A 25115-nucleotide genomic window follows, 5' to 3' on the forward strand; every position below is an offset into this window, starting at 1 on the left:
ATGACGTTACTGTAGTCCGTTCTTTGAAAACATCATATGGCAAGACATTATGAAAGATTGTACCCATTAGACACGTCTCTAGATCTCTAAAATATTGGGATCTTTTTGATCATCTGCCTTCTGCAAAGCACCAAAGCTAGAGTACAGTTTGTACACTCTTAGGGTTCAAGCTAAGTGCAAGCAAAACTCACATTTGCTCCTTGTTTTAAAATGCCAGCAAAATCATGATTTAACAAGAATAGATTCTGACCTGAATTGGTCAAAGAGTAAACCACTTTATTACGCATGTCAAATTGTCCAGATGTTTTTCAGTGATACTGCTGGACAAATAGAAAGCTACTATGCTTTTTGTATAGCTGGGCACCCAAGGCCTAGAGGTTAGAGAAGTAAGCTTGAAACAGGAAGGCCACTGGTTCAATTTCCTGAACTGGCAGGAAGTGGGGGTCGGAAGAGCGCTTTCTCGATCTTCAGCATTTATTACCGAGGTGCCCTTGGCAAAACGCTTACTGTAGAACCCTGGTTTGCTGCTCATTGAAATGTCTGAGTGATGCCCTAGAACAAAGGGTCTTCAAATCTGAACCTTGAATCCAGTTTTCAGTCTTGAACTTTGCAATCCTTGGTTGGTGTGACATCAAGTGATCAATCAATTTCATTATATGTTTCTTTAACTTTCAGTAAGAACAAAATCCAGGACTGGAAACTGAATTCAAAGTCCAGATTTAAAGATCTGGGCCATAGAAGAACCACTTTTGTGAGTTGTGGTGTGAGTGTGAAGAATCTTTAAGTTGAGAAAGAACCTTTACATAAAATAAAGGTTCATTCAGGTCCTTGTGAATGTTCTGCACATTAATGCATCTTTATTAAACCAAAACTGGCTCTTCTGTAGCAGTTCTCAAAGAAGCCTTTGTAGCACTTTTATTATTTTTAGGAGTTTAGGTCATGTGAGCAAAGCCTAGCACACACACTGAAGACAGTGTCCTCCAGTGCTAACACTGTTTGTGCTACTGGTATTACCACCACCAACAGCATGTTCTGCTTGTAAATGGTACTTGAGATTTGTTGTACTCCAGTCATAAACAAATATTCTACTGCAGGATCTGGAAATAACAGCTTACGTTTTATTAAGAGGACCATCAGGGAGGAATTTGTAATGAAAGTTAGTGCAATTAGGCTTCAATTAGCTTAGAACTATGGGTGGTTGCGCCAATACAATAAAAAAGTGGTGTTAAACTTAAAATATATCACAAGGATGTCATCTAGTAGAACTACATCAGGGCAACAAGGATACAACCTTGAAAATGTTTCACCTTTCACTCAGTTGGCCTCATCATTTTAAATGAGTGGTAGGACTGTTGTCTTTTCTTGGGAACCGTGCAACACATGACTTGTCTTGTTGACATGTTAACAGCAGTTGCTCCTCCCTGCTGTTAAGATGCTTCTAAATAAACAGCTATTTTCCAACAGGGAACTAACCAGAGTGGGACAAGACAGTTCACATGTGAGTCGATCTAAGCCTCTAAAATAACCATGGCAGCTTAAATCCATTGGCCAACAAAGCACAGTAATCTTGTTCACATAAAGAGCACATGTACTGGGGTATTGCGTGCCGACACAAGTTAATGGGACAAGATTTCAGACCAGAAAAACAGGCACATGGTGAGTAGAGCAACAACACTGTTCTATATAACTGAGAAAAAGGAAGGACATGTTGGAGAATACATTATGTTGTCAAAATCTTTTTTGCTTACCAGATCTCAAAAATGTCAGCAAGGATCAGGGTCATGTAAACAGATCAACAGTTAAAACTCTCAACGTTCACTGGGAAACTGGGCAAATGCGGCAATCCAGAACCTGTCAATTGTTGTTACTAATGGACACATGACGTGCAAACGCATCGACTCATTGGAAAAAGCTCCACATCCACTAGTTTAGGCCTTTAGGGTCAATGCCAGATGAACCTCTGTGCTCGAACAAGAGCTTTCTTGGCACTACATCAAAAGGTGTGTGTAATGTTCTGAATGAATGTTCACATGATGTCAGATGGAATACATGAATTTATTGAATGTGTACACTCTTCAAAATAAAGGTGATACAAAAGATTGCCATAGACGAACCATTGTTGTTTCCATAAAGAACCACTGCTGTAAAAGAGATGCGAGTTTGAAGAAGGGTGGAGGGGTATAGGAATGTCTTAAAAAGGTTGTTTCGCCTGAATTCGATCCACTGGAAATGTACATGAAGGGCCTTTACCAGTTTAAAGGTCCTTTACACCCTCGTTTCTTTTATTAAAATGATTCTCTATGGAATCAAAAATGGTTCTTCTAAGGCATCGCTCGAGGAACCCTTTATGGCACCTTCATTTTTTAAGCATTTTGCAGGTTAACAGAGGTCTGATCTTTTCCCCCTTTTCTATTTTAGAAATGTAAGGAATGGAGCAAAAAACCTGGGTCAGGTCAAAGTTTTTGCAAACTGCGTGAAGAGTTCATTGAAAAGTAATAAACTATGTGACTATAAACTGTTGATATTATACCAATCTCCAGGACCAGTAACAATAACAAATCTGGTTGAAAGGAAGAGCATGGAAAAACCAGAGCAGGAGAGGGGGAGTTTGAATATTAGGGTAGTGAAGGGTTCATGCAGGAATGCTAACATTGCAATCACTGAATAAATCACAGCTAGTGATAGCAATAGCACAATTAGCCCAGTAACTGGAGGTTAGAACTGGTGGCTTTAGGACATTTTGTTGAGCTACTCATTTAAAATGCTTAGGCCTACTGAGGAGAATCGTATCAGAATGCTTACTGATGTAGAAGGTGCTGGGGGCCGACGCATCTTCATACTTCAGGTCCAAGAGACTGCTGGTCTTCTGGTCATGACGAAGCCAAAGAGAGACACCCAGGATTACACATCCGGCCAGCTGAGTGGACAAAAAAAGGAGACACAGACAGAGATTACAAGTTATTTTCATCTGGTCAGTCTACTGCAAAGGGTGAATAAGGCCAAAGGGCAAAGCTCAGCTCCGTGTCTGACGGGGATCCAGAACTATAACAAATTCCTTAATACAAACTTACTATGCCGCTTCAGCGTATTTGTTTACCGTTAGTTAGAGGAAGTGCCATGTCCGTGCCTTTCTGTCAGCGAATTCACGTGACCCTGTGGTCCCTATCTCCTTATCGCTAGTTCCTTCTGGAGCTTGCTTACACTCTTCAACAAAGATTTTGGGGCCCTCATACTGAACAAGTAATGCACAAGAAAACACAAGCTATCCTTTTCAGGCTCTCCTCGCTTCTAATACTGGAGATGGAAAATGGTCTAATTTTGCTGCGAGATGCTCAAAAACAAAACAGAAAACTCAGAGCAGGATGTTCCTACAACTCTACAGACAGAGGGATGGTCGGGTTAAAAAAAAGAAAGAAAAAAAAGAAAAGGAGGTCAGAGGCTGTCGGGTTGACCATTTAAAGTTTTTTACTACAATGAGTGGTATTGTATGGGCAGGGGCTGTTAGAAGTGGGAAAGGGGCCTCTGTTTACTGATAAATCACTGTCCAATCAGACGCAGACCATGAGCTGCTGGGGCAGCTGGACCTCGTCAGGAGCCGACATATGCTGTGGAGGAATGCAGGACACATAAGAGAGAAGCGGAGACAGCCCAGAGCCCAGTGGAGTCTAGCTGAGCAAGCAAGGGAACATCCAAACACACCACTCACAGAACAGGACAGGGAACACAGAGAGGAGCTGAGGTTTAAAGCAGGAATTTTGGGAGCACCCAATCATTGAAGAACAAAGAGTTGCTCATTTTTATTTCACCATTCTGTCTGTCTGTTGATATCAATACCAGTTATAATCAGTTTAACCCCCTGAACCCTAGGCCTACTATTACATATATTTAAGTATTTACTACAAATTACTATGAATTATTTTGTAACAACTATAAAGTTTTCAGTAACTACTATGAATTATTAATTAACCACAATATATTACGTAGGAATTATTCAGTAAATGTTACGAATTATTCAGTATCCACTATGAATTATTCTGTAACTACTATTAATTATTTTGTAACCACTATGTATTTTTCAGTAACTACTACACATCATTCTTTAAACACAAAATATAATTCTGGAAATATAAAATATTTAGTATCCACTATGAATTAACCACAAAATCTCATTCTGTAACAATGAATTATTCAGTAAACATTATGAATTATTAACCATAATTCATTGAGAAATTTCATTTAGTAACTACTTTAAATTACTCTGTATCTACTATGATTTACTGACATTATTTGAACCTTTGGAGCAGCCAGGAACAAAACAGTCCTGACATTCTTTCACATTGTTTATTTGTTGCATTTTCAAGTTAGACAGGATCTGTCATGCAAAATAGAGACAAAAAACACTTTTAGTGCAAAAACATCAGATCCTAAATGGCCATTTTAGGATGAAATTTACACATAGTCACATTCCACCCAGTCACATTCCACCCAATCATGTTTTACTAAGAGTATAATCTTAATAAAAAGGATAATGTTAACAAGGATTTTATGTCTGAGGTGTCAAAATCTAGTTTTGGATAATGATTGTGTCGTCCATGTTGTAGACTATTAAAAATGTCTGCCAAGCAATGTAGAAATGGCTTCATTTTCAAGGAATGACAAAGAAAATACAGTAGGCTTGAGGGGCTGAGCATCACATCATTCTTAGCAGTTTTTTAGATTTAAATTTAAATTAGATCTTCTTATTTTTTTGGTTTGGTAGTTTTGGATCCACTTTACTTTACTTTACTTTACATGCTGACGTTTTGTGTTCAGTTCTGTCTGTATTTCTATATCAATGGTGAGCAGATATGGCATTTACTGCTAGCTTCACATTCTGGAGTGATATACAATTCCAAGACCATTCAAATTCACGGAAATTAAACATTTTAAAGGAATCCATTTACTACAGGACAATCTCCACCAGTGCCATATTGTCTGAATTCTTTACACATAACTCCCTATGGAGCCACAGGGCCGTCATTAAGCATTCGTTCACTTTCTTTCAGCCTCCATCATAGGATCCATTAAGCCCTTCTCATCAATCCACCGACAAATCTCTCACTCTCTCACACTAGCACACATCTGTGAACAGCTGCAGAACGAAATGCATACACCCACAGGTCAAACCCAGGGGATTTTCCCACCTCGCAGTGCAGCTCTCTCAGGTCATATAAGCTGAGTGTTGGGAAGGCAAGAAATTTCTCTTTCTCTTTTCCCCTCACAGGCTCTCATTGGTCTTCCCAAGGGTGATGACTGAATATAACATCTGCTTAGCAAAGGCTAAATCCATGTATAGCCGTGGTCTGGTTGTTATGCATGTGAATAATATGCTTACAAAATTTTTGCCATTTTTCACATGTAAATCTGGCATCCAGATCCAAATTTAACTGTAAAATGTTTAGAAAAATCGAAAAGTGAGAAGGTTTTTCCTTCTCCTGCAAAGCTGATATTTCTGAGGTTTTTGAGTATTTTGTTCCAAATCCATTTCAAAACAGCTGCTGCTGTTTACATAGCATGGATGTTTCGTTATAAAAAGGCTTGCAGAAGTGGTCCTAAGTGACCATCAAAAACATGTTCTAACATAAAAGTATGCTATGTATGCCCAGCCGTTCAGCTCCAGACTTCTGAATCATGAAACAGACACTTTCACCCCAGTGAGCACTGGAAGTGGTTGAGAATAACTTCTCAGAGACAAAAACCAAACCAAGGCCATCAGCGAGACCAAACTGATTCATGCCTATAATCCGAACTGTTGCCGGGCCAGACTGTGGCCCCCAGAGAGGTATAAAGTTCAGCCACTCCTCTAAGGGTTTGAGGGTGCCTGACTAAATGTCTGTGGGACTGATATAGAGACTCTTTCTCGGCCCACTCCTCCTCTCCCTCTCTCTCTCTCTCCCCGTCTCTCTGTTTAGGCCGCCCCAGCCCATTCCAGAGCTCAGGCAGCCCGTTGCTTGGTGACCGGGTAAACACAGGCACTGCCAAAGGGTGAGGCTGGATTCGCGGACCGTCGGCCTGCCGCTTTCGCAAAACTCATCTTCACCAGCACATTCCTGTAGACCGAGATGACTCTTATTTAGTTATGAGGTTAACACACTGGTGTTTTCCTCTAAACCTGAACCATTAAGGGGGTTTCCCCAAGGCTTTGTTTCATTTTAAGTGCTTGGGAGTCTGAAGCCAGGCGTGTCTAGCAGGCAGCGTTTGAAATGAAGCATTTATACATGTTCAAAATGGACAAAAACATATTGGGAGTTTATTGAAGTCTAACGTCACGACCAGGCCTATTCATTTAGCAGTGTTTCAGAGTTTGAAAAACAAAGTATGCCAACAAATTAAGAATGGAAAAAAGTATTGGGGAACTCTCACTACTTTAGGAGCTCCCAAGAGCCACTGCTGCTTAGTCAGGAAGCCATTTCTGGAACATTCCGTCATTGCCTCGCAGCTGTCTCTTGTACTGGTATAGGCTCCAGCTTCTCAAATGTCTACTGTACATTATCACGAACGAACACACCATGCTCACATGCATGTGGACGCACACACACATCCACACAGTCATACCTGGGTAACTGTAACCCTACTTGTACTTCCTTAGCAAGCCTTACAAGAACCCTAAGAGCAGAAAATGTCCTTTTACTAAACGTTATTCAGTATCTGCTATGAATTACTGACATCTTTGGAATCTTTGGAGCAGCCAGGTTAAAAAAAAAAAAGTTCTGACATTCTTAACATTGTTCATTTGTTGCTTTTTCGTCAGAGGTGTGAAAATCTTTTGGACAATGAACATTCATGTGGATTTTTTTTAAAAGTGTTTGCCCATGAAGAAAATCTGAAAACCACAATGTAGAAAGGCCACCCCTTTCAAACTCTGACTCATATTCAGTATACGGTATGCCTGGGGCAGAGCGTCACAGTATTTCTCAGCAAGCCTTACATATGCCTAAGAGCAGAAAACAGTCTTTCACTAGAAATTGATATTTTATGGGCAACCCTGGTTTTGTTCTTCTATTCAATTACATAAAAAATCAGATCAGTGTGACATGGGTGGGGAAAAAAGCATGGCATGAGAACTCAAGATCTGTGTAATGTGATGCCCACTCTTATCCTTCTACAGTCGCTTCCCAGCACAAATCACAAATCTGTTTCCCAGATATTTCCGCTAGGACTGCTGCTGTTTTTATTTTGTCTAAATAAATGCTTCTCGTGGACTCACTCAAATATTTTGATGTGTGTCTTCCTGGGTGGGGTACAAACAGCATTCTAAAGAAAAATAATTTTCCTAATGAAGAGAGACTTTACTGTGTAGTCACAACATTACAAAACAGCTTCTTTCACAAGGCCGAAAAATGCAGCACGTTGCTCTTATCGTGCCAGTCTCTTATCCTTGGACATGGTGCAATAAAATAACACATTACCATGATCAAGGTGCTCCTTAAAAGCCCTGAAACGAAATGCAGTTTTATATGGTGCATTCCAGAAAACCGTGGTAAAGAGGTCCATCTTTAGATCAGCCTGGGGTGGCCTACAGTCTGACACGTTGAAGAAGCCTACAGACTTTCCACGAATTGGCACAGAAGCAATGAGCAGACAAGTGTTTTTTATAAGAGTGATGCATCTTACAGATGGGCCTATAATGGTAAACAGACAGGATTATGACTTCCCTTATGAATTATTTAATGGAACCAATCCAATGAGACCTCTAAAGGGAAACAAAGATGAATCTACGATTCCAAATCAGATGATTGACCTCAATCTCTAATTACCCTAAGTGGCGGGAAGAGAATGAAAGTACACAATGGCTTTTTCCGATTAGGTGTGGCTCCTTGCAGCGATTTATTTCCCATAGAATCTACCTTGAATGAAAACGAAAGCCTTAAGTGTGTGGTCTTATCTGAAAGAGGCATTTCCTTAACCTAACTTGAAGATATTTTCCCATAAAACTTAGGTGCATCAGGTTTTAATGTTCTAGGATCTAACAAAACCATTGCTAACTTTAATGTAGACCCCCCCCCCCCACCCACCCAAGTAGTTATGGGTCATTTCTATTGGTCCATTGGTCAAGTTGAAATTGAAAAGGCTTCAAAAGCTTTTAAATAAAAAAAAAAAAGAAATGAAGAGGGTTTAATAGGTCAGCCATGATATAAATCTATTCTCCAAACTGTTTGCTGGTCGTAAGAGACATGACATCAGATCACCAAACAAACAGATGTCAAATATATATTGCGGTCATCATGCAAAAACATTGTATCTCCAAAACGACAACTCTACAGTAAGAAAAAAATCATTACCTTTCAATGAAAGATTTTTCATTTTCGAGCATTTCCGTTCGTTTACCATTAATTACATTTTGACCCAACGTAAGGAGCATGAAATGTCAGAAAATGACAGCTGGAGATATGGAGATATATAGTTTTTGCAGGACAGTTTTGTCGGGATTTGATTTTGGTAATGGCTATGGACAAATGTTTCGATTACATCAATACTTGATGTATTTATTGTATTCCTTCCAAATTGACAAATAAATGTTCTACTTTGCAATGCTAATCAATTCGTATGGATGTATGGATGAGTCTCAAGTTCTACATTTTATAAATGTTCATCGTCCTGCCTTGTCCATGAGGTATTATTGCCCTGCACCCAATGATTCCAGGTAGGCTCCAGTCATATCACGACTCTGACAAGGAAGATGCACGCAAGATAGAAACATCTGTATTTGTATCGGTATCGGCATACATGAAAAATATTGGTATTGGCAGCGTCCCACAATTCCCATATCGGTGCAGTCCTATTTATATTGTTAAATACTCAAGAAAACGGAACCACTTTGCTTCAAGTGCTGAAAGCCATTATCGCATGTCAGCAGTATGCTAATGCTCTTAGTGTGATGTTTGCTACACAAAAAAGCCTCGGTCTCATTTGCTTCTCCCATGCTTCTTTGGCCCAGCTGTGGACGGGGCGTCGCGACAAAAGGTTGTTGCTATGGTGCAGTTTCCAGCTTCTTGCCAAGATGAACATTGTTGTATCTTAAATGTCTACCAGGGTCAGAACCTAGAATCTCTGGCTTCAATTCAGACTACTCAAGAGACAGGCATACTCCTACTAAAATACCTTATAGCCAATTCCCCATTTCCAGGAATGCTGTTGGCACATTTTTTTAATTTGCTAAAAGGTTGTGAGTGTAGAATTATTAAGAGCTAATAATTATAATACCAAGCCTCGCGCTTAGACAGGCAAGGCATATTCAGATATAAGATAAAATCACACACGCATCACAGTTTAAGAGTCCTGTAACCCTACACCACAGAGGTGACCAGTACCAAGATTTACGTGAACACCAATACTGTACTTTCCAATTCAATCATTTTTAACACATTGTGGAAATTTGCTCCCCTGCTTTCTTGGTTATTCTGGAAAGTCCAGTCTATAGCCTCTGCTAAGTGAAATCTTATTACACCACCCCCTCCCGGACTCCTTCTCTTGCCTGTCAGAGACGTGGTGGTTATTTCTACCCCATGACTAAGTGATAGGGGGTTGTAGAATGCCTGGCACGTCAACACTGGGGCCCAAAGCACTGTGACCACAATTCCAGTCCGACATCTATTTGCCTGCCTGCTCAAATTTACTCTTACAGTTTCAGGCTTGCTTTCACAGCCAGGCTGACCTTGTCCTCAATATGGTAGTGCTATGACACCGCCTACATTCAGGCACCTTCTTCCTCTGGTGTTTTGCTGCTTATATCATAAACTCAGACTGGACGTCCAATAAATGAATAATTCAGGATGTGGCTTCTCGCTCAAAGAGCTGCATTATGCTCTGGTCAGGCCTTCACATCCACTAAACACAGTTGGCCACCTGTTGAGAATATGAAGCCATCAGTAAAGGAGGTGATGGCCTGTGCTAATGGGCCAGAGCAATGTTTTTTCACCACTTTAATTTTGAGTTTCCATCAGGAAAGAAATCCATCAACATCCATCAAGTGATGGGTGCAATTATAGCCTACTCTGTAGTGCAAAATGAAGATTACTGCAAGTATGAAGTCTGAGAGCTTGTCCAAAACCAGGCTCCTGGTCTCTCCTCATACTGGACTTGCTTGCATGAAGTGTGAATATGTGTGGCGTTGTTTGTTTGCTGTTCTTTCTCAACTGTGTGCTTTCTACGAACCCTTTCAGAAGAGGCTGGTTTTTTTCAACCACTTTGGACCCTGTGAGGCACAATCTTCAAGTGGAAAAAACACCTCAATTGCTGCAGCCTTTTTTCTATGTAATTTAGTCAGTTTCCACAGCCCTACTGGTGACTCATACGCTCTTAAGACGGAACATTTCTGAAGAGGCATCAGTCACGTTTATGTGCATCTAAAGTGGATTCAAGAACAGTTACAATACATTGACCTTTTGGAGATGCTAAATGTATTACCATCTTAATTCAATGAAGATCATCTGACCCCAAACCCTTAAATTCCTAACCCTACCCTTAAAACTGAACCCCAATCCTGGTCCTGGTCCAACACTTGAAAAACACTAACACTACCTCTGTTTCTCCAGATTTACAGAAGGCCACAGTGTACTAACAAAATACAGCAAGACCCAGTGTAGCAACAGAGATTTGGCCAAACACTAAACTAGGACCAAAGGTCCTAATTTTTTTTAACAAATATAACTTCAACCAGACAAACACTGCTCTGGAAGCTTATTATCTTACAGAAGCTTGACGTCCATGAATCTGAACAATCTCAGCGGTGTTCCCATAAACTGTGGAGGTCTACAGCACAGCTCTTATGTAAGTGTGTAAGGGTGGGTTTTTACTACTCTACCACTTCACACATACCGCAAGCAGGAGGGGCCATGGACGTCTAGGGGCTTTCATTTGTTGGACATTTTATCAACTCATGACAGATTTATTATCCCATTCAATTTTTTAACTCTCCCTAAAAACCAAGAAACACAACTTACTGGAGATAACGAGTACCATGTGCAGCCACTGCTTGCCCAAACACTTGAGAAAGCAAAAACAGCAAGCTAGTTAAGTTTCAACAGATTCTATAGACATACAGGTCTGGGCACACTAAACTGGGGCTGGTGAGATGGTTCTACCTCGGAAATATACAGGTACATGCAGCTCTGGGCGCTTTCTAACTTACAGCTTGCGAGCATCTCAGAGGCGCTACCACACGCGGTGGTCACTTCACCCATACAGCAAGCAGGAGGGGCCATGGACGTCTAGGCAGCTTAAATTGTAGGACAGAAAGAGATTTATTGTCCTGCTCAACTTAAACCCCCTCCCAAATAGCAAGAGAGAAGCAAAACAGAGAAGCAAAACTGCGAGTCCAACCCACTGCACACAGCTATTGTTATACCTCAGCTACTCCCTCCAAGTCCCCGTGTTTCCACTCAACATCTGAATGAAATTGTTGGGTATTCACGTCACCATTGTTTCAGCCTCATGGCCTCGAATCTGTAAATCCGATCCCAAACAAGTCGCTAGTTCACGTAGTTGAAAAACACACCACGATCGTCGACTGACACATGTAAACAGTCGAGATCCTGTCCGTGCAACACTGTAGCGCAATCACCGCAGCCCTCGGTCTCCATTGCCCCGCTCGAACACACATCATAACCCTCATGACAAACAAGTCCAATGGCGGTCTAACGGTAGCTCTCATGGCCGAAGCAAGGCGCGGGCCCGCCGCCGAAATGAATGACCACTCACCCAGAAGATGAAATTGAAGAAGAACAGCATGTATTTGATGCATTTCGTGCAGCCTTCCACGCCCATGATGGTTTCTGTTTTTAGCTGTGCTGCTCCGTTTAGCGTGAAACTGAGGCTGTGCGGAGTTACGCTCCTGCAGAACTAACGGGGCTGCTGTGCTTCTGTAGGGCTTTTTGTGAGAACGTCTAGCTGCGACGACGTCAAACGGGCAACACCCAACTTCTCGCCCCGCCCCGCCCAGAACAGAGCTAGACCACCGACACAGCCCAACAGCAGCTCTGGCTCTATGTTTCCACACAGTCCCCTCACTTCCATCACCAGTTCTTTGGCAACCCCAAGAAAAGGGACCACCTCAGCCTGGTTTTGGTTTGGTTTTGGAAACTTCACACAACTCCTCAGTTTCTCTTTGTGGCAGCCAGTATGTTTGGGCATACCACAATGTCAGCAGAATGTAAACCCAGCAGCTAGAACATACTAGAATTACTAGAACTACAATTTCCCAGTTAGCATGTCCATGTGTGGCCTGTATGGACAGCCCAAGTAGAATCCAGAAAGTGGTGTCCTCAGGTTGCATGTCAGCCCCACATGTGGATACCCACAAGGGTCAGTGATGGGACCAGGAGAGGTTAGCTTGGTCCACATCTGGGTTGTACACTGCACATGGGGCCTAGATGATTAAGGGGGGGCTGTAACAATGTATGTACAAACCCACCTAGCTGACTAACGCCCATGTAAGCCCCATATGAGCATATGGGATTTCCCTGGCTTCGCTCATCTGCATAAGGCGTGTTTGCCTCATTTGCAAAAGTTAACACAGTTCACACCCTAGGTCTTAATTAGGGTGATCATTTTGGTTTTCAAAAACACCGCATCCGCCATGGTTATCATGTTGTGGTCAGGGGCTTTAAATAGGAGATGTGTGTGTGTGTGTGTGTGAGGGTGGAAGGAAGTTAAATACCGAGTGAAAAACCAAGCAGCTATGTTGTTGAACAAATAACACAGAACTCATAAATCAAGTAAATAAGAGTTTTACTTTTACCACTATTCACTCAGTGCTTTCGGACCTTTCCAAATATTTGGTCCACCTTGTTCCTTGAGGTAAAACCGCCAGATTTTTTTCTGTACATTTACATTTTTGGGTGCTAAATAATACATTTTCGAATCAATGCGAAATCCTGGACGTTTAGAAATCACATTTTTCCATCCCAAAAAGAGGACGTCTGGGAAAAAAAGGACATATGGTCACCCTAGTCTTAATGAAGTATCTGTGACATGCTTTGGTCAAAATACCACAAGGGTCAAGCACCACAGCACCTATTTTCACCCTGTCCCCCCACCCCCACAAACCTATGCCACAATATGTATTTAAAGCAAATAAATCTCCCATAAGCATTTAAATAAACATATTCCTTTAAAAGTTACTGTTTTTACAGTTTTGTTATTGGGTCAGGGCAAGCAGCACATGGTTGGCACAGTCCGATGTTGCTTACAATGCAGTTCAGGTTTACTCTTGACCATGACCTAGAGCTTTACACATCAGTACTAACAAACAGTCATCAATGTTTAAAATAATTAGTCTTCTGGTGATTTTCACTAAGGCAGCTAGTGCTAAGTCTCAAGCCGTGAGTGGTGATGCTCAGATAAGGGTGATTGCTGTGATGCAGAAAGGGGAACCAAATCTGAACATCTTGTTGAATCCCTTGTTTTCTTGTTTTTTCTGAGAGCACTATGTTTCCATTTGACTTAAATGGAGTTTGGTCGACCCGCAGTAAGGCCTATCATGCTTATCGTGCGGGTCAACCAGTGTGGCCATGCTGGTTGTACTGAATCACAATGCACTTATAGTACAGTGCGTTTTTGCAACCAAGATACAGTGTTCAAAAGAACAATATATGTGTGTGACCTGTCTAACTTAAAATGATTTTAAATGTGCAATACATGTCTTTTATTCCAGGGGAAACTTATAAACTAGATACATTAATAGAACAAGAGAGGGAGTGTGTTATAGTGAACTAACATACTGCTGTGATGAAATACAGCACAGCCGTGCTATTATTTCACAACACACAACATCTAACAACGTCCTATTGCTTTTATACAACATTTAAAAGTAAATAAAGTAAGACAAAGATAATTTGAGCCACGAGCCATATATTTTAATGTAAGCATCTCCTTCCGCCAAGGTATAGTTCCTTAACAAGCAGCTTGTTGCTACATCACAGCAATGAACTCCACTCACTACACAGCCTGCAGCTCCTTCTCCAGCTCCTTACACAGACCAACAAGTTAAACTTCTCACTCACATTTTTTTTGTTAGTGTGTATAGTCTTACTCATTTAGTGTTTTTAAAGGTCAGTAGTTTGCTACCTTTACTTTCTGAAGGTGTACCGTGGTGGTGGTGATAATTAGGGACTTCACTTCAGCACCATAGACTTGACGCAACCCTAAAGTTAGAATTATGCTCAGAAATAACTGTAATAAGAAATCGTGTGGCATCACTAAGAGGCATTGGCAATGTAGGCTATCATTGTAGGTCTAACTATCCTGTAGCAGAAGAAACCAGTCTGTGACTAAAGGCCATGCAACGAAACCACATGGCATTCATGTCCTGGACAGTGTGCGTGTATTTGAGCATACCAGGTTCAAATCAACCCGTTTCTCATTCAACCAAAGCCCATAGTCATCATTTACAGGCTTTGTGAGCCACTTTGACACTGCTGATGTCCGATCAGTGTTAATGGGCAGTTTGAGGCACCGGTTTTGAGTAATTCTGTATTTGGCAACTACTTTTCATATTTGGAAAGACAAAATTAACCCATAGTGTGTTTCCTGTAGTGCACACAGTCACAATTTCAAAGAAAAGATGTTGCAGCATGGCCAACATGTCATGACTGATTTGGAAAGAACCATGTCCTTCAAATAAAACAGGGGAAACACAGTTACAGACACTATATGTCCAAATGTTTGTGGACACCCCTTCTAATGAACGAATTCAGCTCCTTTAAGTTGCACCCATTGCTGACACAGATGTGTAAATGCACACACACAGCTTGTCAAGTCACTGTAGAAAAGTATTATCAATAGAATACAATAAACATGAACCTATTGGCACCATGCCTAATGTCAGGTGTGGGCGAGAGGGGTATAAAGCCGTCCAGCATTGAGCTGTGGAGCAGTGGAACTGTGTTCTCTGGAATGAAGGATGGTGCTCCATCTAATACTTCTGGGATGAGGTTGGGAGTTGGAAAGATTGTAGGATGGTGATCATCCAACATCCAGACTACTCACTAACGCTCTTGTCAGTGCAATCAAATCCTCACAGCAATGCTCCAAACTCTAGTCAAAACCCTTTTCCGGACAGTCTAATACCCTTTATGGTAAAAAAAAAAATATGAATGAGCAGGTGTCCCAATACTTTTGCACAACATTTGTCCATATAGTGTTCTAATATCCAGAATAGTACTTGATCATGACTCATGATCTTAATCATATTTCAAATCATATTTCAAGTCATATTTATGTGCGTTTGGGGATAATTGAGGTTTCTGGGCTGTGGTATAACAAGCGCATGTCTCCCTCTAGTGGCTAAGAGTAGATATTAGACGGCAAGGCTTATTTTGTGTGGTTCCCCCTAGTGGCCTTCAGTAGATATTAAAACAGGATTATTACTGATGTTTCAGAGAGTTCCCTCTAGTGGCTGTAAACAGCATAAAGTAGATTGGGCCTGTAACTGGGCCTCTGCTGTATCCACAGTCGCCACAACTGAAGCTAGGGCCTTAGTTACAGCTATGATGCAAGAGATGTTATGCTGTAATCCTAGCAAAGGTGCGGGCCAACACTGTACACAGAGGGGTGAAACTAGAGTGCACCAAATAAAGCAACTGGGCATGTCATCACATACTGTTTAAAAACTGTTCACTGGTGTAACTTAATTAAAATGTAAAAATATGATTTATCAATTCTGCGTAATCCTTATCCTCCTCAGTAGATCAGGCAGAAGCCTTGACCTGATTGGCTGCTTGAATCGAGTTCTAATTGGCCAATTAAATCCTTTGGCCTGTTTGATTGCTTTAATCCTGCACTCTGATTAACCAGACTGATACTGTAAGCTGATTGGCTATTTGAACTGTGTATATTAGTTGAATACTTTGTTTTTCCATTCTGTGTTGCCAGTCAAATTATGGAATCTGACAGTGGATGCTCACTCTTATGGGACTCAAGTCCCACCACAAGAGGTGAACACACTGATCATTCCACATTTAAGCTCATTACCAACAACATTTCCAAAAGACATGCTTTAAATGGTTGTTTCTTTAAGTGGTGCCATAGAAGAACCAATTTTGGTTCTGTAAAGAAGCATGTTTGTAATAGACAGGTTTGTGAGGTTGAAGAACTTTTACATCAAGTAACAGTTCTTTAGACCTTTGAGTGTTCTGAAAAGCTTCATAACCTTTCTTTTTTTAGATAATAACCATTTGATATTAATGTATATGTTAGTGTCCATAATTAATGTGCCTGTTAAAAGTATTCACCTCCTTGAATGTTGTCCCTTTTTACTGTTTTTATGACTGGAGTCATGGTCAATATAACTGGGCTTTTTTATATAAAAGTTTATGTCAAAGTAAAAAAAAATCTATAAAGTAATGGCAATTTAATATAAATAAATAAATAAATAAATATATACATGGTTGCTGTTCAATGAAAAACATCTCCAAAATGGTGGCTTTACAGTAGAAGTGCTTAACTTTGAATGGAAGTCAATGAAAAAGTAATGTAGAGTTTTTCTATTGGTCTATTCATCCAGAATTATTTACAGTTTCCAAAAGCCGCTACAGGGTTCAAGCCATGGAGAAAACTAAAAACTGAACAAAAATGGAGATGCTTTTTTTATTGGACAGGAGCTACATATAAGATAAGATAAGATAAGATAAGATAAGATAAGATCGTCCTTTATTAGTCCCGCAGTGGGGAAATTCACAGTGTAACAGCAGAAAGGGATAGCAGGACACTCAGTTACAAAAATTTAGATAAATAAATAATTTACACTATATACACACAATATAGATAAGAATTAAAAAAGCAATAAACAATATTATTTACAGTAAAAGACTCTTAATTGCACATGGGGGTGGGATATTGCACATAGTATTCCCTGAACATGAACATGTGTGTATACCATGAAGCCAAAATAAAAAAGGTTACTGAAGTCAGGGGATATATACAAAAAAATCACTGAACATTCAGTTAAATCCATATTTAAGAAAGGGAAGGAATAATGTGTTGATCTGTCTAGAGCAAGCCGTCCTCACCAACAAGGAGGAGACTAGTGAAGGCGGCCACTTGACTGACATCTGTGACTGCTCTAAAGGAGTTATATTAATGCTGCCACCACCATGCTTCACGGGATGGGGGATGTTCATGAAGATGAGCAGTGTTTGGCATCTCCCTTTGGGCGACCTGTACTCAAGTCACTCTTCCATAAAGTTTTGCCTGGTGAAGAAGCCAGGCAACAGTTGTCATATACAAAGTCTCTCTCATCTCAGCTGCTGAAGTGTTTCACTCCTTCAGAATAGTCATAAGTGTCTTGGTTGCCTCCTTCAGTAGTCTCCTTCATGCTCAGTCACTCAGTGTGTAAGGACGGCCAGTCTAGGCAGATTTACACATGTGCCATATTCCTTCCATTCCTGCCAAGAATACTGATTAACCACTGACTGGACCTTCCAGATGTCTTTATACTACAATCACGTGAGACACATCCACTGATCTGTGAATCCATTTCACTAACTGTGAGATTACTAGCTCCAAATGCCTGGACCTCTGTTAACCTAGGTCTGTCACTTTTGAATTTTAGGGATGAATATTTATGCAATCAGTTATTTTACATCATATATTTGTGTTTAATTTGACATTATTTTGTAGAAATCTGTTCACTGTGACATTAAAGAGGTTTTGTCTTGTCAAAAAAGCTAAATGATATTGACCATGATTCCATTTATAAAAGCAATAAAAGGGGAAAACATCCAAGGGGAGAATATTTTTAACAGGCACTGTAAATAATATAAGCTATTGAAACAAGCTTATTTAGCTTCAGCTTGCAGCATTAATAATGTGTAAAAAGTTGATTTATTATTATTATTATTATTATTATTTAATTGTTTTAGTTATGCTGATCATAACTCAGTTCAATAATACTGGACACGCAAAAATAAGATAAACATTTTATGCTGGTCCATGTTATTAAGTCAGTTTATAGCCCTTGCTTTTTAGGCCAATAAGATTTTATTAACATCAATTTCCACAAGATGGAGCTATGACATTAACCACTAAACAAGAAGGCGGCCACTTGACTGACATCTGTGACTGCTCTAAAGGAGTTCGATTAATGCTGCCACCACCATGCTTCACGGGATGGGGGATGTTCATGAAGATAAAACTTCCAAGGGGAGAATATTTTTAACAGGCACTGTAAATAATATAAGCTATTGAAACAAGCTTATTTAGCTTCAGCTTGCAGCATTAATAATGTGTAAAAAGTTGATTTATTATTATTATTATTATTATTATTATTATTATTATTATTTAATTGTTTTTTTTTATGCTGATCATAACTCAGTTCAATAATACTGGACACACAAAAATAAGATAAACATTTTATGCTGGTCCATGTTATTAAGTCAGTTTATAGCCCTTGCTTTTTAGGCCAGTAAGATTTTATTAACATCAATTTCCACAAGATGGAGCTATGACATTAACCACTAAACAAGAAATATGAAAACGTCTAGTTTGGACCAGAATATGTGTTCAATGTTTTGTGTGATAATTATTATAATTATGTTGCTGTTATTATTTTTTGTTCCTTAGGAATTAGTAGTTGATTGGAAATCTCACTGTGCGGCCTCAACGGAACAGATTTCTCACATTAGACACACAATCAACACCTTTGTGGACGTCAGTATAGATCTACCAGACGTTACTAGACTTAAGTGATTGATAGGGTGAGTTCAGAGGCCAGATCAGCGGTAGTACTCTGAGTTAATGAGTTTTGGACAGTAAAATGTCATTGGGGCTGATGAGAACATAAAACTTGTGCTCAGACGTGGATATTACCCCCCCCCAACCCCCACCTCCCCACCACCACTACCATCACCATCACCACTCTTCTGAGAGACTCTGGAGTGAGTCTGAGGGAATTTGTGCCCATTCAGTCAAAAGTACATTAGTGAGGTCAGGCACTGATGTTAAATGAGAAGGCCTGGCATGCAATAGATGTTCCAATTCATCCCATGTTCACTGGGAAGAGGAGTGGTGGGGGTGGTGTTTAAGGACAATGGCTCTGTGCAGACCACTGACCGCTTCACACCTCAACTCATCAGACTTTGCTTTTATGGACTTTGCTTTAGGCCTTCAAAAATGAAAGCATATAATTGTCTAAAATGTCTAAAGCCACAATTCCTCTTCACTGTTGGCACAATGCATTCTGGTAAGCATGATTCATCACTTGTTGTTGAAGATGAAGGTCAAGATGAGATTTGGAGAACCAAGAAACTCTTGGAATGCACTGTTCATCTGCTGGAAAGGTCAATAAAAATGATCATAAAGAATGTGCATAAAGGTTTAACTGAGTTAAGAGGGCGGTGCACTGTTGCTTGAGCTAGTATAATATTTACAGAAGAGTCAAAACATGAAAACCTAACATGTGCTGTCCTCATCATACTCAACATGATGTAGCAGTATGCAACAGAACATCTTGAGAAGCCGGAGGAGGTTTGGAAACAAGTGCTGTGGACTGATGAAGTCTAAATAGAACTATTTAGCCACAATCAGCAAAAATACATGTGAAAGTAAAACATTGCCAACTGTGAGACATGAAGTGGATCCATCATGCTTTGACGTTGTGTTGCTGAGAGTGGAATTGGCAATTCTGCATGGGTGAAGAGAAGAACGTATTCCAAAATATACCATGAAATCCTGAATGCAAATATCAAACCATCCGTTAAAAGGCTGAAGCTGAAAAGGGTGGATTCTACATAAGGATAATGGTCCAAAATACCTCAAATCTTCTCATGGACTAACAGGAGGGACACAAACTTAAGCTTTGTCCCTTACATTCTCCTGAGCTAAACATCCTATAGACGTTTGTAAAGATATTCAGAGGCTGTGTACTGTGGCCAAACGTTTGCATGAGACTGTACTGGGACTGAAAGAAGCACTAAGCCCAGATATATTTTTGGGATGCGTCGTTCTGGCGTGGAGCTGTCGGTGGTGCTGAAACCCTTCAAATTTCGAAGCCATTAAATCATTGCGCCTGCGCGTTGGTGTAACACAGATGTAAGAGCTGCTGGTGCTCCGCAGCAGTGACTACCCTGAGCTCCTCTTCTGCTGTAGAGACAGAAACCAGGATACAACAGAGATACGTCAATTTATCAACACTGAGGGATTCTACTGCTTCTGGGGGAGATGGAAAATGGAGAGGACACATTTCATTCAGTTTGAGGACTCCGCAATAGCAAGGTAAATGACCAGTCCTACGGCGTGATAACTGTTGCCTGCTTGCAAGAAAACCCTTGTGTTTGCTAGTGTTGTGGACTGATCCTCAAACAAACACCTTGTTAAATTGCATAGCGAATGTGATCCCTCCCCATAGACCACCCAGCCAAGCCTGAGGAGGCAGCGGCTGTGGACCGGACTGCTGCATGTGGCTGGGCTTTGAGACTGGAGAAGAGGAGAGACATTCAAAGACTGTGCATTTAGGGAATGAGGCGAGGAAGAGGAGCGAGCTGTCCCTTTACAACCCCATCCTCTTCATAGCTCATTCCTTTCCTCCACTGGAACGTCTCTGCAGGCTTCGTGAAAGAGGAGAATGATGTTGCTGGAGCTTCTGCTTCTTGGCGTGTCGCTTCGTGCGTTCGTGGGAGGCTAGCGTTTTTGGAACCCACTGGTTTCTTCATATTTCTGAAAGGTGTTTAAGGCAACCTCGTTTGCATAAGCTATGCGTAATTCTCGATAGCTTTTTCGGCGCGCTTTGTCTTGTGACTTCTTTCCTTTTTCCACCCGTTTCACGATTACGCGTGTGTGAGCGTGGTCCGCCGTCGCGAGCTTAGCGCTGGTAACCCCCGGACCTTAGCCGAGACATGCCTGAGCGACGCGATGGTCCAAGGCGACGAGAAAGACCGCGTTGTGATTAACGTGGGCGGCATCCGGCACCAGACGTACCGCAGCACCCTGCGCACTCTCCCGGGGACGCGCCTGGCCTGGCTGGCGGAGCCCGATGCGCACAGCCACTTCGACTACGACGCCCAGATCGACGAGTTCTTCTTCGACCGGCACCCGGGCGTCTTCGCCCACATCCTCAACTACTACCGGACGGGCAAGTTGCACTGCCCCGCGGACGTGTGCGGGCCCCTCTACGAGGAGGAGCTCGCCTTCTGGGGCATCGACGAGACGGATGTGGAACCGTGCTGCTGGATGACCTACCGGCAGCACAGGGAGGCCGAGGAGGCACTGGACAGCTTCGGAGGGGGACCTGCCGAGATGGGCAACGACGACACGGAAGCGGATGGCCTAGGCGACCCAGGCGACGGCGACGAGGAGCTTGAAATGACCAAGAGATTGGCCTTGGGGGACGCTCCTGACGGCAAAGCCGGGGGCTTGTGGCAACGTTGGCAACGTCGGGTCTGGGCACTCTTTGAGGACCCTTATTCTTCTAAATATGCAAGGGTGAGTGACAAAGGACCAGAGATTTACTTCTATGCACCATGCTCGTTTCATGCAGGTATATGTGTGCCAATCAAACGTATCAATCGGTTTCACGTAACATCATTAACCCAAGTCTTGCCAATGTGCAAAGACAGCAACGTGATATGTAAGCAATCCTTTACATTCAAGCTGTTTATCTGTTTAGCCAACTTGGCTAATATGACTATACAACTAAAAATAAAGATGCTACAAGGGGTTCTTTGAGCGATGCCATAGAAGAACCATTTTTAGTACCATAAAGAACTATACTTGCAAAAGAGAAATATGTGCAAAGAACCTTTTAAAAGGTTCTTCACCATTTGAAAAGTTCTATATACCTACAGCTCTTTTACTAAAGTGGTTCTTCCATGGCATCATTCAATGAACCCTTTGTAGCACCTTTATTACTGTAGTATTACTCCAGGTACAATAGCAATGACCAAGAAGGCCAGCTTAAGACCAAGCAGAACTTCTTGGAGCATTAAGTCTTTCCTGGACAAACTTTAGAGCTTCCAGTCTTTGCCCATAGGCTGACGTTGGTGCAGCATGGTGTGCTAGCCTGGCTGGAGAATCTAACCCTAGTCTCCCATGGGGAAGGCAGTGTTGTTATCCACTACGATACACAACTGCTTTGCTATAGTGATGTATGAAACAGCAGTTTCTCAAAGACTACACTCTCTAGGTTCATGTGCAACTGGTTGTCTCATGTCATGCTATTATGCTTTAGCACTCGGCTGAAATGTCATCGTAAGCCATCCATCAAGCCTTACAGCGATTACAGGCGTTCACCCTTGGGGAACATGCAATCTAGCCAGGCATCGTGTTGCATTGATCCACAGCTTCCATGCCTACAGTGCACTGCTGTGCAACCTGCCGTGAGCTGGCTCCCCATGCTTGCGCACTCATACACAAATTAACCTCTCCGGGAGTTAGATTAAAGAGAATGCATCACGAGGAGAAGTCTTTTCTCTTTATTTATGTGCCCATGCTGCTTCCAGTGGTGACACACACATGGAGCTGACGCATCACAGATGTATCAGCGAGCCTAGCGTTTCAGTACACTCTTAAAAATACAGGTTTTTGGCTGTGACGTATGGCTCTAAATAAACAGAAGCTTTCTATTATGCTGAGATTCTTTAAATGAAAAACTGTAGCTCTTTGTACTATGTTACTACATACTGTACACACTTGCTCTTAGAACCATGGTTGTAATAGAGAGTTGTGAGAATGAAGAACCTTCACATTTTTTCTATAGATATTTAGAAGGTTCCTCCAAATCAGACATATAAAACATGGTGCTTTATGGAGCCAAATGTGTTTTTTCTATGGAATTGCTCAAAGAACCATGTGAAGCACCTATATTTTAGGAGTTGACTGGTCTATATATGCTCATGCATGCACTGATGTCAGATACTTCCATTGCTTTTATTAAGTACGGTGACATTTTGCCTGTGCATGCATGACCTGTTGAAGCAGAAAGTCTTTTTAAATGTACATAGCTCAGGTTTGTGTGACATAAATGAACTAACTCGCCATTTACCCTGCTGTCCAAACAGTAGAACAAATTGACAGGCAGGCAGGCAGTGTTCAGAGTCTTTCCAATAGCCTGGACATTCTTTATGCTGTAATTTGCTTCTTTACAAGGGCACAATGGCCAGTGCCAAGGCTTGACCACTGGATTGTAAATCACTTACAGATTTTTTGGGAAAACAATTAATGTGTGTTCTTTATTAAGCCTTTATTTAGGCTGTCTAATTAAAGGTAGATTCATTCATGGGGCAGGCTGAGGTCAGTGGACTTACTACAATAAAACCAGCAGGACAAAAGGCTTAAGAGGAGGATTGCATTTGATTCTCTAAAAAACCTTTCAATTTAGTAATTTCCAGTTTAGTGGAGTTCCTTAACCTCTTGAACTTTATATGTATTATTTGTTATTTGTTTGTTCAAAACACAGATTTACTTTGTAATCTTTTGGTTTAGCATATATTCAGGAGTACCCCTGGGTTCTATTTTAGGACCTATGAAACTGATGTTTATTAAGACAGTAATGTAGTTATGAAAGTGTGGGCTTAGATATAGCGTCTAACGGCTTAAAGAACTTGTTTGGCATCTCTCCAAATCTACTCCAACAGCATGCATGTACAGTCAGAGTGTTACCCTACTCAATAAAAGCAATGGAAACATCTGATAACATACATCCAACCCTTTTTATCACCTTTAATTGTAACAGTACAGGGTGCATTGGGCCTAAAAGAGATGCTACCATTGTGGTTTCCTTCATGTTCTGTCAAAGTCTGAGAGTTTGAGAGTAGAGGGCTGCACTATAAACACTCAACGCATCTATAAAACTCAGGCCAGCACAATTTATTAGACCCATCATTTCATAAATTGTTAAATATATTTGAACTGACAAAGGTCCAGTGAAAGCCTTTAAAAACACTTTATATAAGAACAAGCCAGCGACTGCTCAACCAGCCACGCTAGCAGAAGATTGCAGTACTGTCTTAAATGGGAAAGTGATAGGAGGTTGGTAATGTAGTGATGCATGGTGTTAATAGCTGGTGACAGGATGGAGGCTGATGAATCAGCTGCAGAGAGCATGATAAGCGAGAGTGTGGCGCACAAAATGCATCACAATTTGATGGAGGCGATCAATCGAATAAAGCCTCCAGTAAATAACAGTAAAGTTCTTAATGTGGTGCAATTTGCCAGATGGAGATTAGGTCTGGTTATGTTTTCTTTGGGAATATTTTCAGGAAAAAAGCTAGACGCTGACCATCAGATAAAAGTTTCTAAATGGTTCTTGGTTTGTGTGGATCCATTACATGACAAAATATCTTTTTCTCTACTGGAGACAAAAAGGGACCTTTTATGGCATCACTGTGAAGAAAGAGTGTTCCAACTACTTTAAGTAAACATTCATTACGCATGACTGCTGCGTAGAGTTTCAGTTTGCTTGAGTTATACACACTTGAGAATAATGTTTCAAGGGTTCTCAAGTTATTTATAGAACCATGGACACTCGGAGAACTATTGGAATGCATAGTCAGATGATTTCTACACTATATCCAAAAAATGTTTGTGGACACCCCTTCTAATGAATGCCTCCAGCTTTTTAAAATCCATGTAGAGAAGTATTGCCAGAAGAATAGGACTCTCTGGAGCAGATAAACATGAACCTGTTTGCACTATGCCTAATGACAGGTGTAAGCTAGAGGGGTATAAAGCCCCCTTGCATTGAGCTGTGGAGAAGTGGAAAACTGTTCTCTGAAAAGATAAGGTGGGGATGAGGTGGGGTGATGATTATCCAACATCCTGACCTCTTTAATGCTCTTGTTGCTAAATACAATCAAATCCTCACAGCAATTCAAGTCAAAGGATGTTTTTTGGTATTCAATCAACACCTTTTAATAATAAAGGTGCTTCAGACAGTTCTTTCAGCAACGCCATTGAAGAACAACTTTTGGTTCCATAAAGAACCATGTTTGTAATAGAGATGTGTGAGGAACCTTTAAATAGGTAAACTCACACATCTCTATTACAAACATAGTTCTTCATGGAACCAAACGTGTTTCTTCTATGATGTCGCTTAAAGAAACCATTTAAAGCACCTCTATTTTTGTGTAGTGTAGAACTTTTTC

General features: G+C 41.1%; 2 protein-coding genes across 6 annotated transcripts in view; one reads left to right on the forward strand and one right to left on the reverse strand.

The window, feature by feature from the left end:
• Positions 1-11972, reverse strand: part of cd81a (CD81 molecule a) — a 32531-nt gene extending 20559 nt beyond the window's left edge. The window contains exons 1-2 of the mRNA XM_072671522.1: positions 11740-11972; positions 2803-2917 (exon numbers count right to left, since the gene is read on the reverse strand). Of these exons, the coding sequence (XP_072527623.1) occupies positions 2803-2917; positions 11740-11805 (181 nt within the window). The 5' untranslated portion in view covers positions 11806-11972. The remainder of the gene's footprint in view (positions 1-2802; positions 2918-11739) is intronic.
• Positions 11973-20061: 8089 nt separating this feature from the next.
• Positions 20062-25115, forward strand: part of kcnc1a (potassium voltage-gated channel, Shaw-related subfamily, member 1a) — a 48376-nt gene continuing 43322 nt past the window's right edge. For 4 of the 5 annotated variants that reach the window (XM_072671759.1, XM_072671761.1, XM_072671760.1 and 1 more), the window contains exon 1: positions 20062-21456. In XM_072671759.1, coding sequence (XP_072527860.1) covers positions 20887-21456 — 570 coding nt within the window. In that variant the 5' untranslated portion in view covers positions 20062-20886. The remainder of the gene's footprint in view (positions 21457-25115) is intronic. The other variant, XM_072671758.1, reaches the window with a different exon arrangement.

This window comes from Salminus brasiliensis, chromosome 25 (assembly GCF_030463535.1).
Source record: "Salminus brasiliensis chromosome 25, fSalBra1.hap2, whole genome shotgun sequence".
NCBI lineage: Eukaryota > Metazoa > Chordata > Actinopteri > Characiformes > Bryconidae > Salminus > Salminus brasiliensis.